Source organism: Sminthopsis crassicaudata, chromosome 2 (genome assembly GCF_048593235.1).
Source record: "Sminthopsis crassicaudata isolate SCR6 chromosome 2, ASM4859323v1, whole genome shotgun sequence".
Lineage (NCBI taxonomy): Eukaryota > Metazoa > Chordata > Mammalia > Dasyuromorphia > Dasyuridae > Sminthopsis > Sminthopsis crassicaudata.
This window is the reverse complement of record NC_133618.1, coordinates 116,025,475-116,043,951: the sequence shown is the minus strand read 5'-3', so window position 1 is coordinate 116,043,951 and position 18,477 is coordinate 116,025,475. Positions and strand designations below refer to the sequence as shown.

The 18,477-nt window shown below is 36.0% G+C and overlaps 1 protein-coding gene across 3 annotated transcripts in view; it reads right to left on the bottom strand.

Moving 5' to 3' along the window:
* Nucleotides 1-1,019: 1,019 nt before the first annotated feature.
* CEP68 (centrosomal protein 68) overlaps nucleotides 1,020-18,477 on the bottom strand; it is a 38,741-nt gene continuing 21,283 nt past the window's right edge. For all 3 annotated transcript variants that reach the window (XM_074287081.1, XM_074287083.1, XM_074287082.1), the window contains exons 5-7: nucleotides 15,309-15,405; nucleotides 3,887-4,045; nucleotides 1,020-1,966 (exon numbers count right to left, since the gene is read on the bottom strand). In XM_074287081.1, the coding sequence (XP_074143182.1) occupies nucleotides 3,891-4,045; nucleotides 15,309-15,405 (252 nt within the window). In that variant the 3' untranslated portion in view covers nucleotides 1,020-1,966; nucleotides 3,887-3,890. The remainder of the gene's footprint in view (nucleotides 1,967-3,886; nucleotides 4,046-15,308; nucleotides 15,406-18,477) is intronic.

Here is an 18,477-nt window from a genome sequence, read left to right as displayed (position 1 = left end):
TACTACAGTATTCACAAACTAGCAGAGGAAACAGCTAAAATGTTTTGCCCACAGTCACATGATAAGTATCTGGCAGGACTAAGCCTTTTTTAAAAAAATGCTTCTTTCTCTCCTAAACTGTCTTTATAGTTTTTTGGGGGTAGGAGAAGGGAAAAGGAAAAAAGTATTTCTAGGACATTTCATTTTTTAATAGGTTGATTCCATCAATACAGATTATTAGCAACTCCTACAGTCTTAGAGAACTGCCTGAAGGGAGGGAAAAAGGACAGAATACTGCAAGATTTAGGTCATTTCTGCTCAGGATCACATTCATACTGTCAGGAGCAGAACCTAAACAGAAACCTTTAACCTGTGACCTCATAGTGTTATTAACAATACATCTAGAAAGATTGTGTTTTAATCCGTCTTGAGTCTTAAGGGCATTATTTCCTCCCCATAAACATTATCAATTTGAGAATCCTCTCTAAAGAACTAGACAGGAATTACCTCTTTGTAATACTTGTGACCAACAATTTGAAATGGTTGGAGCTGGCTAGCTCTTATATATGTCCCAGGACATAAAATCTAACTTTCAAGAAATCTGACAGCACTGTACTAGGGGACTTGTAATTTTCTTTGGCTAGAATTGAATGTTGGACTTTTTCTATTTTTAAGAGTAGCAATTTAATTAATTAATTCACTATACCATCTAACACTCAACTATTTGAAATCTTAATATTGTCAACGGGACTTCATGTCTGTATGAACCAATTTAGAAATGTGTACCTCAGATTTCATGGTTAACCTCAGAAAATTATTAACTCCACAGCTGACCTATTCCATCTATCATAAATGTAACAGATTTTTCTTTGTAAAGCAACCTGTTCAAACTAAAAAGTATTTCCCAAGAGCTTGGAGTTCTTGTCCTCTAATATTACACTACTAAACATCCTTTTCTCAATTCTTAGTTATTAAGATTATATTCTACTTGATTTCCTCTTCTATGTTCATTCATTCATTCATGACCTGAGTAAATTCAGTTTGGGAAAATGGTCTGTTCTTCAAGGCTCTAGTGTCATTCTAAAAAGATATAGAATTATTTAAATGGTTAAATTACATTTCCACTTTAAATGGTGAGGTTGCATTTTCTTTTTCTAGTGTTTACATTCAGGATAGCAAAATACACTTAGAGCCTAAACTTTAAGGATTAAGTGAGGCCAGCCAAACACTCAAGTCACCCAAGAGGTGAGCATAAAAATCACATCAAATCATCCACTTGAAAAGAATCTAAAGTGCCTTCAATAATAGGCATTTAATGTGTACTGGAGGTGCCATCTTTCAATTTAACAAGACAACTGTCATAGCAGGAAAACTAGTGTTACTATTTCCCAACATTTTGATGGGATGTATTAAATTGTCATCAGTAAGTCAAGTGTTGATGCCTTCCTGTTGTAAACATGCAAAAAAACCAAACCAGAGTTGGTTTTCCTAAAAGAGGTTTCTTTGTGGAAAGATGGGCCAACACTCTCTTAGTTTGAAGTTTGGAGGCCAAGTATTTTCAATGTCAAATTTCCCAGCCCTCTGAACACTTAATAAAAACAGGTGACGCAAACTGGTTCCTGAGACTAAGTCTGGTTATAGGACAGTTGCCACCATTCCCTTTTCTTTTTAAGGGGACAGACTTGTCACTTAGGCTATTTTCTATTAAGAACTGAGAAGCCGAGTGGCTTGGCAATCCCCATAGAGTCACCAGAAGCACCATTTGAAAAATACCTTGGTCTGGAAGGTATTTTTTCAATAATTCAAGTAGCTGTCCACTTCACACATGAAAAACCATTTAAGAGCCAGTAGGTCAGTGCTGTGGTTCTCTCTGCTAAATCAGACTGATCCGACAAAATTATTGCTTTGGCTTGGCTTCCAGCAAATTCTTGTTTTTCCAAACAACTAGGTTTGGGCTAACAGATTCCAACACTGCTTGAGCTGTTACCTGAAATAGAAAGAAGGCCATGTATTATATATAGGGCAGGAACCAGCAAAGAAAAACTGAACTCAAGAATTATGTGTATCCTTAGCCAGACCAGGATGACTTGCTCTAGTAGACTGAATTTAGGCATTGTAGATCTTTATTTAGACTAAGAAAGGACATCATCCTATCTTTAGTTTTTTACTAAAGGGAGAGTTATGGCTACAAGAGATATAAGTGGCTGGACCAAAGTCACACATAAGAGTTACAGAGCTATATTGAAATTGGGATTTTAGGATTCCTAACTCTTGTTTCTTAAGCCATTCTGTAAATAAACAGCACAAACTCTTGCCATAGATTGCTCCTGACATAGTACAAGAAGTATCCTATTTACCAGAGGGACCATTCTGGAAAATAATGTTGTGCTGAATCACCAGCTTAGTCCATTTCTTAAACCCTTCCTGAGACAGTGGGGATGAGCAGTGAAGGGGCAGTCTAAGTAATGGTGACCACTTGGCTGCCATGACCCTATCCTTTCCTTATAGACCAAAAGATGGAATTGTTTCTTCTTAAAAAAGCATGGAGTAGCTAATGCCCTTTTTTTATGTCCAGGCAGGAGTATGGGGGTGGAAAACAGGTTCAGAGCCTGAGTGTGGGAGGCAGGAGAATAAAACCTGAGACACTTGAATCCCTGTTAGTAATGAGGGATTAGCTTAGTGCAGGGGGGAAAAAAAAAAGTTAAGTTTTATTAAATGCAAATGGAAATAACTGGAGATTTTAGAGGCAAAGGGTGGCACTCTTTTGTGGGTTACCAGAGAAAAAGGAAGATGGATCTTCTCAACTAGAGTTGCTGCAGAAATACATTGTTATCCAGTCTCTAAGCTAAAAAAAATGATTAATTTCAGGAAAATGAACAGAATCACTAGCAACTAAGCTGATTCTATCTTATGATTCAAATGACCACAGGCTAGCAGACCAGCCTAAGAGTCAGATAAATGAGCTATTTTAGTCCCGCCTGAAACATGCTGGTTGTGGGACCATGTAGCCAAGGGGTCCTTAAATTCTTGCTGTCCCAAGCAATGAAGATTTAAGTTGTAGAAGGTTTTCCATATTAAAGCCTTTCAAAATCCAATTCCAAACTACTTTATGGATACAAATGCTGCTCCCTTTTGCACTTCTGTTCCTCACACATTCCACCTTCCATTTCCATTTCTTCGCAATGACTTTCCCCCATGCCTGGTCTGCATACCATCCAACCTGCTGCCTCAGCACTCACCTACATGAAGTCTTCACTTACTTCCTTAGCTGCATGAGCCCTCTCCCCAAACTACCCTATATTTATTTTGAATACATACATTGATAGATAGCACATAAATTTAATACATAATAGAGTAAATATAATTGTTATTATCACATAAGAATATGATAACATATATTAAGCATAACATACTTGGTGTTTCTTGCAAGAGGATGTAAATGACTTGAGGGTTGTATCCCTAGAGCCTAGTACACAGAATATTAAATGCTTACTGATCAGCATCAGCAAGGTCACATTTTATATTGATGAAATCAAATCTCCAATATTAACTCATGTTTACATAGTACTATAAGGTTTGCAAAACATTTCAAAACCATCATTTCCCTGGAACTGAAAAGTGCTTGGAGAAGTTTGAACTTCAGTCTTTCTGACTTCAAGCCCTGCATTTTACCCATCAGGACAAGGTAGAACCACCCTACCTTCTAGTTCAGCTTGGAGGCCCATCCAATTCCAATTGGCAACATTCATACTGTTTATCTTCTATTTTCCATCATTTTTAACACAGCAGACATTTTAACACAGCAGACATTCACTCAAACATTAAACATTTAGCACAAGTGTTTCTGAAGAGATTATGGAGAGAAATGTCTTCCTCTCCCCCCCCCCCCCCCAATTCCTTTGCTTACCTGATTAAATCCTTTCACATGTAGCTGGCTTGCTATCTGGGCCAGAAGTGCTCCCAGCCATCATGTCTAAAGCTGCTAAGACGGAGTCATACAGTCGTTCTGCATGGTCCTCAAGCTCACTGGATTGCGTTGCAATCAACCCAAGGACATCTTTTAAAACTAACAATGGGAGATCAGAGTAATTAGCACCCAGAACATGCAAGTGATATTCAAGAAATAGGAACAAAAAAACCATACCACTGGACCTTAAATATTTTCCCCCATCAAGATGATAATCCTTGGTTTAAAAGACAGTCTTAATGAACTTACTACTCAGTATACTAATGCCCAGAAACTGATGGCAGGTGTTTGTTCAAAAGTTTTTAGTTAAAATTCTGAAATCCACATTTTCACCTTCAAATTAAAGCTAAACTATGTCATATGACGGTGTCTGGGTCTGGGCAGTATGCCAACAAAGTGTAAAGAATAAAGAATGGCTGGTCTAGGCCATTCCCCAAAATTGCAGAAGAAACTCATTGTTGCAACTGAAGAGGCTGGTAGGGGAAGAGGTAGCTGAGTTAAAGTGGCAAGTCTAGGACAGGTTGGTGAAAAGAAACATCCTCACCTGCAAAACAAAGGAGCTGGACTAGGTGACTTCTAATGTTCCTTCCAGCTCTATAATCTAGTTAGGAAGATTGACATGTAATTCTGGAGAAAAGAATATGAATGGACACATAAAATCAGTATTTTAACAAATTTTATCAAGCCATGTCACATACCGTGGAGCCCCTGGTAGGTAAAGGTTATCAATCTGGAATGTGTTCTCACTAAATTCTTTAATTTTGTTTTAAAAGCCCTCATGACCTTCATTCAAAGAAACCATTTTACCATTTTTATTTCTCAAGGCTGACAAAAATTGAAGCTAATGGGGGTGTGTAAAGACAAGAAAGGCAAATCTCTATACTTTAATTCTCAGGCCACCCTCTTTAATTTCAGATTTCTTCCCTTCCCAGGACCCTATGGTGCACAAGGACAGGATGTTTTTGGCCTTGATTATGACAGACAAGTGTCCTCTGTTTGTAATACATTTAGCTCTTGTTAAAACACAAAGTTCATCTCACTCCCTGAGCCCTTGTCATGCACGATCAGTCTTGCCAGTCCTTTCTCAAGCTTCCTGCCCCAGCTACATCTGCCAGCAGAGGAAAAGGAAACTACCGATCTTTGGATAATGTAGATAAGAAGAAAAGTAGACCGAGAACCAAGGGCTGGAGGTCAGCCTCTGGAGGAAGCCACGCCAAGGTAGCATCATCAGGCAGAGACCATGGAGGCGAGGCTCTGTGGCTTAGCAAGAAAAACCAAGGAAAGGGTTTCCAAATGTGATTAAAGCAGGTATTCCCCTTATGTGTATGCAGCAGATCTTTGGCTCTAAATGGTGCAGATTTAGAATAAAAGGAGACTTTGGATTATCAGAGGAGATGTAGAAAAGCTAGGTGACTTACCCAGGCTCACAGGAGGATTTGGACAACTTTTGCTGCCCTCTCAATATTTCTCTGAAACTCTGCACTGGTTTTCTTTTTCTACTATGAGGTTTTGTCCTCCTAAGGACCTTAAATTCTTAGGAACAAACTCAGGGGAGAGAAAGGGCTAGAAATCAAAAGGACGTTGAGCTAAATGGAATTCCATCAGTGGCAGTGTCCAAGTCTTGGTATAAAAAGGAGTTGTATGCATCCAAGTTGTCCAAGTATCAAATGAAAAATAATACACATTTTAGTCCTTTCAGGCTGAGTGAAGACAGAAAATGAAAACATTTATAACTAAAACCAAAACAATCAGATGGGACCTTGGAGAAGAAATCCACTCCTACCCATATATGCCCTTCTTGTTCCTGGAAGAATTCTCTCTATATATTTGAGAAATCAGGCCTTTATATGGAGACACTACAAAAATTGTTTCCCACTTTTCTACTTTCCTTTTAATGTTAGTTACATTGGTTTTGTTTGTGTAAAACATTTTAAATTTAATATAATCAAAACTACCCAGTTTACTCTAGTAATATCTTGTTTGGTCATGAATTCTCTTCTCCACACAACTGGCAGGTAAACTATTCCTTGTTCTCCTAATTTGCTTATAGTATCACCTTTTATGTTTCAATAATATACCCAATTTGACATTATTTTGGTATATGATGTAAAAAAGTTGGTCTCTAACTACATTCTGCCATATTGTTTTCCAGTTTTCCTAGACTTTGTCTTGTAGTGAGTTTATTTCAAAAGTGGGGGGAGGGTCTTTGAATTTATCAAACATTAGATAAGTATGATCATTTATTACTGAGTTCTATGTATCTAATCTATTCTATTGACTCACTTTCTATCTTTCTTAGTAGCACTGTTTTTGCTTTATTGATTACTACTTTATAATACAGTTGAGATCTGATATGAACTAGACCACCTTACTTCACTTTTTTTTTCCCCACCGATTCCCTTGATCTTTTTGTTCTTCCAAATGATTTTGTTAAATTTTTTTAGCCATATAATTTTTTGGCAATTCAATAGATATGGCACTAAATAATTATTTTAGATAGAATTGTCATTTATAAATTGGCTTGGCCTATTTATTAACAATTAATAGCTTTCCAATTGTTTGGATATGTTATTTGTACAAAGTATTTTATATCTGTGTTCATATAATTCCTGAGTTTGTCTTGGCAGGTAGACTCCCAAGTATTTTATATTGTCTACTATTATTTTAGATGCAATTTCTCTTATTTCTTAATGCTCAGTTTTGTTGATAATACACAAATAATGTTAATTTATATGGATTTTGTATCTTGCAACTTTGCTAATGCTGTTTAAAGCAGTTTTTTGGTTGATTCTGAGAATATCATATAATTTGTACAAAATGATAATCGTTTCCTCACTGCCTATTCCAATTCCTTCCATTTCTTTTTCTTCACTCATTGGTATAGCTAACATTTCTAGTGCAATGCTGAATGGTAGTGGTGATAATGGGCGCTTCTAGTTTATTCCCTCTGTATTACGTATAATGTATGCTGATGATTTAAATGCTACTTGTCATTTTAATAAAAACTATCTATTCCTATGCTCTCTGTGTATGCAGGATCTGCTACATACACATAAGAGTAATATCTGCTTTATTACATTTGGAATCCCTTTTTAATAGGAATGGATCTTGTGTTTTTTTGGTCAAATGCTTTTTCTACATCTATTGATTTCTGTTGGTTTTGTTATTGATATGATCAATTATGCTGAAAGTTTCCCTAATATTGAACCAGCTCTGCATATAAATTCCACTTGGTCATAGTGGATAATCCTTGTGATACATTGTTATAATCTTCTTAATAGTATTTTATTTAAAATATTTGCATCAATAGTCTCTAAAGAAATTGGTCTATACTTCCTCCTTTCTTACTCTTCCAAGTCTAGGTATCAGCAGCAAATTTGTGTCATAAAAGGAATTCAGGAGGAATCCTCCTTTGACTATTTTTCCAAATACTTCATATAATATTAGGACCAATTGTTCTAAATTCACTTGTGAATTCATGTGGCCCTGGGGATTTTTTCTGAGGGAGTTCACTGATAATTTGTTCATTTTTTTCCCTATAATTGGATTATTTAAGTATTCTATTTCCTCTTCTGTTAATCTGGGCAATTTATATTTTTGTAAGTATTCATCCTTTTCATCTAGATTATTACAATTCAGTGGCATATTGTTGGACAAAAAAACCTAACTATTGCTTTTATTACCTATTTATTGGTGGCGAGTTCAATCTTTTCATTTCTGATCTTGGTAATTTTTTTTTAAACCAAATTAAACAATGTGTATCCATTTTTTTTAAAACAAGGTTTTAGTTTTATTAAATTGTTTTCTTATTTTCAATTTTATTAATCTCTTTGATTTTCAGAGTTTCCAATTTTGTATTTAATTGGGGATTTAAAATTTCTTTTTCTAGTTTTTTTAGTTGCACGCCCAATTCATTGATCTCTTCTTTTACTCATGTAAGCACTAAGAGAATACATTTTCCCTTAAATACTGCTTTTACAGCATCCCATAAATTTTGGTATGTTGTCTTAGCATTTTCTTTAATGAAATTATTGTTTTTATGATCTGTTCTTTTGACTCAATCTTCAGAATTAGTTTCCAATTAATTTTAAATATATCTATCAAATCACAATCTGAAAAGGATACATTTAATATTTCTGCTTTTTTTATATTTGATTGTGAGGTGTTTATGCCCTACCTGATGCATGGTCAATTTTTGTGAAGGTGCCATGTAACCACTGCAAAAGACATATTCCTTTAACTCTATTCAATTTTCTCCGGAGGTCTATCTTTCCTATCTATTCTAAAGTTTTATTTACCTTTTTCTTGTTTATGATTTTTTCTAGTTCTGAGAGGGGAAAGTTGAGGGTGCTCCCTATTAGTAAAGTTTTAATGTCTAGTTCCTCCAGTAACTAACTCCTTTAAAAATGTGAATGCTCTTTAGTGCGTGTATTTTTAGATTATTTCATTGTTTATGGTACCTTTTATCAAGATGTAGAGTCCTTCCCTATCTCTTTTAGTTAGATATATTTTTGTTTTTACTTTGTCGGATAGCATGATTGCTCCTCGTTTTTTTTTTAAACTTTAGTTGAAACATAATATATTCTGCTCCAGCCTTTTACCTTTACTCTGTCTCCCTGCTTCACATGTGTCTCTTGTAAACAAAATATTGTAGGATTTGGGTTTTTAATCTACTCTGCTATTCGCTTCCATTTTATGGGTAAGTTCATCCCATTCATGGTTATGATTATTGTATATTTCCTTCTGTCTTATTTTCCCTGTGCATACTTTTCTTTTCCTACCCTCCCCCTTTGTTTTTTGCCTCTGATTTACTGCTTCTCTCAATCTTTCTTCCCTTCTATACCCACCCCTCTACTTTACTATAGAGTAAGATAGATTTCTATTCCCAAATGTATGTTCCCTCTTTGAGCCAAATCCTGTGAGAGTAAGGTTTACACAATGCTTATCCCACTCCCTTCTTGTAACTGTCATAATAGGTCTTTTGAACTTCTTCATGTGAAATAGTTTACCCCATCTACCTTTCCTTTCTCCCAGGGCAATCCTCTTAACTTTTTTATATCATTCCATTAAAGTCTTCACCCTTTATGTGTGTATGTATATATATATATGTCCTTTTAACTGTATTAATAGTGATAAAAAGTTCTTAAGTTACAAGTGTCATTTTACTATGTAAATATGTAAACAGTTTAATTATACCAAATAACATGTTTCCTTCTTCCTGTTTACCTTTTCATATTTCTCGTGAGTCTTGTATCTAAAAATCAAACTTTCTGTCTAGTTCTGGTTTTCTTCCCCAGCAAGAACATTTAAAGGTATTCTATTTCAAATGAATGCCTCTCTTCCCCTGAAGGATTATGCTCAGTTTTGCTGAGTAGGTGATTCTTAGTTGTAACCCAAGCCCTTGTGCCTTCCAGAATATCATTCTAAGCCCTCCAATCCTTTAACACAGAAGCTGCTATATCTTATAATCATGACTGATTCCTTGATATGTGAATTGTCTCTTTCTGGATGCTTGCAGTATTTTCTCCTTGACTTGAGAGTTCTGAAATTTGCCTTTAATGTTCCTGGCAGTTTTCATTTTGGGATGTTTCAGGAGATATTTGATGGATTTTTAAAATTATTTTATCCTCTAGTTCTAGAGTATCAGGTCATTTTCCATGATTTCTTGAAAAACACTGTCTAGGCCTTTTGCCTGATCATAGTTTCAGGTTGTCCAATAATTCTTAAATTATCTTTCCTGGATCTATTTTCCAGGTCACTAGTTTATCCAGTGAGATATTTCACATTTCCTTCTATTATTTTCATGTTGATTTTGTTTGTTTCTTGATGTCTCATGGAGTTATTAGCTTTACTTGCCCAATTCTATTTTTTTTAATTGCTTTTTATTTTCAAAATACATGCAAAGATAGTTTTCAACATTGCAAAACCTTGTGTTCCAATTTTTTCCTCCTTTCCCAGACAGCAAGTAATACAATATATATTAAATGTGCAGTTCTACACAATTTTCACATTTTTCATTCTGCACAAGAAAAATCAGCCCAAAAGAATATGAAGAACAAAAAGCAAGCAAACAATAACAAAAAATGTGAAAATACCATGTTGTAATCCATATTCAGTCCCCACAAATCCTCTTCTTTCTAGATGTAGAAGGTTCTCTCTATCACACGTCTACTGGAGTGTGCCTAAATCACCTCACTGATGAAAAGAGCCACATCTATCACAGTTGATCATCACATAATTTGTTGTCCAATTCTAATTTTTAAGGAATTATTTTCTTCAGTTAGCTTTTGCATTTCCTTTTCCATTTGGCCGATTCTACTTTTGTTGGCGTTGCTTTTCTTCACTGAGTTTTTGCACATCTTTTCTCATTTTTTGGCGTTTCCTTTACTAAATGGTTGACTTTTTTTTTTTTCATTATTTTTCTTCTCTCTCTTTTAATTGATTTTTAAAAGTTCTTTTGAGCTCTTCCAGGCGTTCTTTTGGGGCCTGAGACCAATTCATATTTCTCTTTCAGGCTTCACATGCAGGCACTTTTACATTGTTGTCCTCTTCTGAGTTTGTGATTTTTTTTTCTTTCTTTTAAGTATTAATTTACTTTTTCAATTACATGTAAAGATAACGCTCATTTTAAAAATAAAATTTTGAGTTCCAATTTTTCTCCCTCCCTTCTCTTCTCCCTAAAATAGTAAACAATTTGATAAAGATTTTATATGTACTATTCTATAATCTGAGTTTGTGCTTTAATTTTTCTGTTGCAACAGTAGCTTTCTACAATTAAGGGTTTGTTTTTTGTTTGATTATTTGTTTTTGTTCATTTTCCTGCCCATTTCATGACTTTTTAAGTTGAGCATTGCTTCTGGAGTAAAAGGGGCATTGCTCCAAGTCTCCTGCACCAGGGTCTCTTGGCCTAAATTCTTACCTGCTGCACTGGGCTATCCAGAGTTGGCAGCTCTCCTGCTATGCCTGTGCCTTCAGCCCTGAGAGTTCAGCCATGGTTGCTGGACTTGGGGCTGAAGACCTCACAGCTGGCCTAAGGCACTTGGGTCACAGGTCTTGGCTGCTGATCTGTGATGGGGTTGGGGCTTCTTGCTGGTTAGTCTGAACCTGCTTCTACTGAGCAATATTCCTCTTGTGCTGAGATAGACCTTTCCTGCATTCATTCTAAGTTACCTTAGGCTCAGAAATTGCTTCTCTGCCTTTTTAAGTATGAAACTATCATCAAGACAATTAAACAATTTTTGGTAGAGAGCACTCGAGCCCCTGCCTGGATCCTGGAAGCACCCCATCACTACAGTCTTTTTTACCTTTGTGCCAGGCTTGTTAGCCATTTCCAAAAGTACTTATCTATCTAGTTCCTTTTTTCTAAGTCATAAGTAATATAATTATATAACTCCGGTTTATGCTGTTGATCTTCACTTCCTGATTCCTAGATTTTCTCATATATAAATATATATTATTATTATTATAAACTGCTAATTGCCACATCTTCCTCCATCCTTTTTCCTTTTCAATAAGGCATATCTTTTCAGAGACATAGATGACATTCCTTCAATTCTCAAGTGATATCTATAGGGTTAAACTTGCCTTCTTATATTGGGACTTGTAGTTCATTTGAGTTCTTACTAACATTTTAGACATTTATATATAGGTATCTGAAGCTATAGGCATTATTGAAGATTCTTTTCTTCAGTTTTCTCTCTTGTGAATTTCTAAGGTGTAGTCTTGAGACCAAGCCTGGGGTAGGTTTAATTTTGCTGCTCTATTTGTACTGCTGTAGACACAGTGAGAATATGGTTTTCCTATTTCATACAATAGCAGTTCATACAGCTCTTTCAGTACTTTTCTGAATTCTTTATATTCATGAATTCTTATGATGCAGTAACATTCTATTTTATCTCTATATCATAATTTGTTTAATAATTTCCCAATCAATGGGCATCTATTTTGCTCCCAGTTCTTGCTAAGTGCTAAAATGAATGTTTATATGTGTGTGTGTGTGTGTGTGTGTGTGTGTGTGTACAATTCAATTAAGCTGTAGTCCAGAAATCCATATTCTCTTCTCAGACATCTTTTCTTAACCAGCTATTTACTTCCTAAACGTGCTTTTCTTCTCTGATTAAAAGCAAGTATGAAAATATGATCTGTGTCCCAAAGGTCTTCAGGAACTTGTCCAAAATTTTGTAGCTCTCTAAGTTTCTCCTGATAATGTGAATATATGCATATTTGAATCACTAGAAGGGACAGAAGTCATCTGGTTTGATAAACTTTGGAAAATTTTCTGTTATGATTACCTATGTGGATGCCCTACAAAGACAGTTATGTGGTTCTTGAAGAGTTGTCTCAATATACCTCCTCAGAGGTTCACTAAACACAAATATTCATTTTTTTCTCTCCCTTCTACTGGAACTCTCACCTGATAATGACTATGCATTTATATCTTCATTCCTTTAAGGATAGGTTGCCATTTCCTCTTCATGGAGGGTCTAGCTCTCTCCTCTTCCGGAAAAATTTCATAATTCTTTTCCTTAGCTTCAAGGAGCTGAGAATGGTCCATCTTTCCTTTCTCCTCTGATATTTCCCCACCCTCCATTCCCCTCACCCCTTTCAGAACCTGTTTCTTCTGTTTTCACATTAAAGCCCTCTCCCCCTTTTAAAGCATTACTTCATTCTCTCTACAAGAGAAGCATTCATGTCCCTTTATTTTCTTTTAGAAAGATCAGCCTGCATCTTGAGAAGAGATAGTAGTCACTTGGCCACAGCAGAAACAGAAACACCCAATACTATTCAAGTCCCTGTACAATTCCTCCAGTTCTCTTTACTTCCTGGAAGTGAAGATCCGCAGTCCTTTTGACTTTCCTAGCCACTCCCCTAGAGAACTATCTAATAAACTGTTTGTGGAGCCATCACATTCCTCATATCTTCATAGTCACATCAATTTCCTTTCCTTTGTCTTACCAACTGGTCTCAAATTCTTTTCCTTTAAATCCTTTCCCTCTTCCTCCTTCAGTTATAATCCTTTGTTCAATTTCCCTAAAGCTCTTCTAAATTCCCCATCCCTAAATTTAGAACCTGAGCATTTTACAGAAACCTCATACACTTCAAAGATTTGGCAATTTTCAATCATAATTCCTTTTTTATTTTTCAGCTCAAGTTCTTATCTTTCTAAAATGGCCTTTTCCCAGACAAGATATAGCCAATACAATAAAATCTATCCAAATCAATATATCTCCATGTGGTTGATGATCTGGCATCAGTTCACATCAAAATTTTTAAACAATGCACAAAATTTTACTACTCCTTACTTCTTAGAAATCCTCCTATTCTTTTTTTCAACCTGCTCCTCCTATCTCCAGTTCCCTCCTTCTTCCAAGGCAGGAGGAGAATTGTGGTACTATAGAGGTAGAGCGAGGGTGGAGTACTCATGCATTTTACTGATCTACAGTTGAATCTGGGTTGGTAAACACTTAACTATACAACTATTACAGTGGGGCATATAAAGAATGAAATCAATAATAAAAATTTCTGTAACTCTGACCAAAAACTTTGAATAAAGAGATCCTACTTTCCTCCTGAATTTACAATCTTCTTCACTAAGAAATTTTCCCTATCATTACATCTGTTTTTTCCCCTTCTATCCCTTTTCCTTCCACCTACACCCTTTAAGTAAGAATGCTAACAAAAATAGCAAAGAGATTCACCTCATTTAACTTCCTCTATCTCCTCCCACTATCACTCTGGTGAAAATCCACATGGATAGAAAATAGCTAAATGGAAAGTTGAAGGGGAAAGTATTTATTTGCAGAATTCACATTCAAAGATTTAGATACTGACACAACAATTTTGGAGGTATACCAAGTCTTTTATGATTCCCCTATATCCTACAATATCAAATCTAAGCTCCTCTATGTGCTTGTTCTAAACTTAGGATTCAACCTATCTAATTAACTGTTTTCCTCTCCAACATGGATGCCCAATTTTTCACTGTTCCGGATACACTTTCTTTTTATTTCTGATTTCATTCACTTATTCTATCCCACCTTTTCCATAAAATCTTCCCCAACAAGACCAGTCCTTATAGACATGGTCTTCCTCTGAGCTTCAAGAACCATTTAAATATTCTTGAGTCCTTTATTTTTATCTTAAATCTCTTTCTTTCCCTTCCTGCCCCTCTCACCTTCTGGGTCTCACTGAGACATTGATTTCCTGGCCATTCTTTCCAGGACTAGTTGTAGTTTTCACTCACTGACTCTAATTTACTGTAGGGAAATTGGAATAACTTTTACCTCTCATGGCCACTTCTAAGCTCTCCTCCTAACCACATCACTCAGTAACCTTTTCTCCTTTGAGAATAACTTAATGTATATTTTGATACCAAATTAAAATTCCGGTAGCTGCTGATTACCAAACTCCAGGGCATTCCCCTTCTTTCCTCAAGGGGGGCCTCTTTCTCTCCTTCCCAACTCCTGCCTTCAAATTAAGGCTTCAGCATTCATAATGACATTCACTCAAACACCATAATCTTGAAGTTCCTCATTTCCCCTGATTTAATCCATCACCATACTGCAGCCACAGAGATAGTCGAAGGCTTGATTTTTGTCATCATGTGTTCCACTTCCATGTTCACAAACTTTTCATTGCAATCTGGTGACATTCCATCTCTCCCTCTGCCTTGCACCTAGTTCCTAATCTTAGGTCTATATCATTACCTCCCTACAACACTGGCATCAGTCTGTCCCATATTTTGCGGGGCCATCGTGTACCCTTTCATTATTCTCTCCTCCTTCAATGAGGTACTTGTGTATCTCTAGATTAAAAACATACTTATTGTCCTTACATAATCATATTTGTTTCTCTAAAAACCAAGCTTCAATAGACATAAAAATAAGAGATCATCACATACTATCCGGGCAGATTCAATTTCCCATTTTCAGGGCCAAATCAAAGATATATTTTTATGCTTTTAAGTAGAAAGACGAATAAGCAATGCCAGGAAGTTTCAGGGCATGATGAGTAGTATAGATGTTTAGCTACCACAAGAGGAATTAATGGGAATTTAAAGGCATATGATCTAGGATTTGTTCAAGACTAATTTCTTATCTCTGTGTAAAGTAAATATTGAGTTCCAGATACAGCTTCCTTTTTTTTTTTTTTTTTTTTTTTTTTTTTTTTTTGTTGAGGCTATTGAGGTTAAGTGACTTGCCCAGGGTTACACAACTAGGAAGTGTTAAATGTCTAAGACTGCATTTGAACTCAGGTCCTCCTGACTTCAGGGCAAGTGCTCTATCCACTGTAGATACTGCTTTCTTGAAAGGAGAGTGATATCGGCTATAGTCTGTATGAAGCAAAATGTTAAACATCTCACCTGGTGTGTTATCCAACAAGCACTGGAGCAGAATTTCCCCTTTCTGTAAGACACTCTCGGTCAGGGATTGGTGTTCAGCTATGTCTTTTTTAAATTGCTGAAAAGGGTATCATGATAAAGAAAAATAACATTTTGTGAGCATAATTTAACAAGTTTTTATAAGAAAAAGTGCCCCTGAATCAAAATAATACAAAGAAACCACATTAAGCTCTAAGATAAAGAACAAATAAACTCTCTACTCCAAGAGTAATGTCTTTGCTTAACATTAGAGTCTTTGAAAGTAAGAAAAAATATGAGACAAATTTCACTGTGGTTTGCTAGATAATGCTTGCTTGATGGTAGAATGAGACTGCAGTGGCAGAGCACAGTTCATAGGCAGGTTGAGATAGTCATTCAAAAGAGCACAAATTTAGAGCTGAAGGTAGCTAAATTTCATTTAGTCCAACCTCCCTATTTTGTATTTGAATAATAAGCCATAGAGCCAGAATTTGGAGCCAGGTTTTCACATACCAAATCCATCACAGTCATATCTGTATCATCTCTTCTCCCTTTCAAATGTCTTGAGAAGAAATCCCCAGCTCTTCTTTCACTCCCCTTACCCACCCCCATACCCCATAACATTACAAATTGTCTCAAGATAGTTAATGAACTTTTCAAAGCAAACTAATTCTAATTAATTGGCTTTGAAAAAAATACCTACTCAAATACCAGAGAATACAAAGCAAAACTTTTTGCTGAGGTTTTAGACAGTTCTATTTGAGACAAAGAAGGATGTCCTCTTCACAGACTATTCCAAACTGCAATATAATGCAGTGAAGAGCATCTCCCCACTGGGAAAGTGGAAGAGAAAATATCTGAAGGTACCACAACCCAAGGGCCTCCAGAGAAGAGCAGAATGATGGCATTCTGAAAACCACCTAGACAGTCTCACATCGTTTTGGGGTACTTTGGTCTGAGGGAGAGAGAAAAGGAAAGGAAATAAGCATTTATCAAGCATCAGTGGTAGAAGGACCAGGATTGGAATCTTTCCACTTTGCTTTCATGATACTGTTTCGTGGGGTTTTGGAGGCATAGACAGAAGGCAGCCTCTAAATTATTTCTGCCACAATCCTGTCCAAATTGGCTCTCCACGACAAACCTGTCCCACCACCTTTAACCAGATTACGTCCCAAGTTTAATCAAGACTGGGCCATTCTAAAAAGGGAAGGATTTTGGGAAGACTGCAGAGTGGATCAGAAAATTCCAAGCTCTCCAGATCTCACCTCAAAGCAGATGTACAACCATACAAAACAAGAATCGGGCCAGAAGGTGGTCCTCCCAGAACAACCAAGATCCAAAGAAAAACACCCAGAACATCATCAGGCTAGTTTAAAGGAAATAGCAAGTGGTGAACCCTGGGGCTAGCTAGGTCCCCAGGAAGATTGAAGGAGCCTCTGCTGACAAGGAATGCCAGACTTAGCTGTGTCTGGAGAAGTAGTGGGGCAGGGTGTCTGCAGGCTGCCGGCTCCTACAGGAGGCCAGAGGGGAGAACTGAAGGGGGGACCTAAGACTAGAGGCACTATCCCCCCCACCCCAAAGTGGTTACAATAACAAGCATATATATATATAGATATACACACACACACACACACACACACACACACACACACACACACACACACACACACACACACACACACACACACACTTTAAGATGAGCAGGCAAAGAGAAAGAATGCAACTAAAGAAAGTTCCCATAGAGAACAAACACTAGAATTCATCTTCAGAGGTGGATACTGCAACAAAAAAAGCCTCTCCCTCTCCAAATGGTCACCTACCCAAAAAAGAAATCATAAAAAAGTACCAAAAAAGACTCTAAAAATCAAAAAAGAGAGACTAAGGAAAAATTTTAAAAGAAAATAGCAAAAATCCAGAAAAAAACAAGATTATGAAAAGTCAACTAAGTGGAAAAGGAGATCTTTTTCCACTTCCACAATCTTAAGGAAGAAAATGACTCCTTGAAAATCAGAATTGGGCACAGGAAAGCCAGCAAAGTCATAAGAGACCAAGAAATAATAAAACAATACAAAGAATGAAAAAATAAATAGAAGAGAATGTGAAACATCTCATAAGGAAAATAACTGAGCTAGAGAAGAGATCAAAATGAAAAAACAATAACTGGACTATCTAAAGTTACAATCAAAAAAAGAATCTTGATACAATAAGTAATTAAAGAAAATTATTCTAAAGTGTTAGAACAAGTGGGGAAAGTAGAAATAGAAAAAAAATCCATCGATCAACACCTGAAAGAAATCCTACAAAGAAAACCTACAGAAACATTACAGCCAAATTCCAAAATCCCCAGGTCAAGAAGAAAATATAAGCAACAAGAGAAAAACAACTCAAATATGGTAGAGCCACAATTATAATCACAGAATACCTAGAAGCAGCTACATTAAAAGAAAGTCTTGAACACTATATGAAAGAATAAAAACTGGGGTTGCACCTGAAAATATACCCCCCCAAATTAAGCATAATGCTGAATGGAAAAAGACATTCAAAGAATCCAGACTTTTAGGATTTGGGTGCAAAAGATCTGAACTTCTTGAAAATCTGACATACAAGATCCTAGAGAAATAAAGGTAAACATCAAAGACTAATTACAAAGGACTCAATAAGGGCAAACTGTTTCAATAAAAATTATTGGGTAGTTTGAAAGACTAGGATAGAGCTGAATATGATGTGATTTTTAAAAAGCAAAATTGTAGGAAAAGTATGATTAATAATTATCCCATATAAATGAAATGCAAGAGGAAGTGACAGAGAATTTAGATGGGGAGGGCAAGATAATAGGTAGAAATAAAGCAGAAGTCAGGTATTGGAAATAAAGAGATATACACAAACAAAAAAGGATCAGAATTTATCATGTTAAAAAAGCAAGGGTAAAGCAAAAATAGATTTAATCAAAAAAGTAGGGAAATTACATTCTGTGTCAGCCATATTAATATTGTTTTAGATGCTTAAATAAAGACAATACAAGATTGGAAAATTGCTGGGGTGTAGGAAATGAGTTGATGGAATTAGAAAAATATAGATAGATTTGGACTTATGAAGGAAGATGTTATCCATCTTTAGAGAAACAAAAATCAAGCTAGCATGATACAATCTTAGGTGCATATAAATATATGTA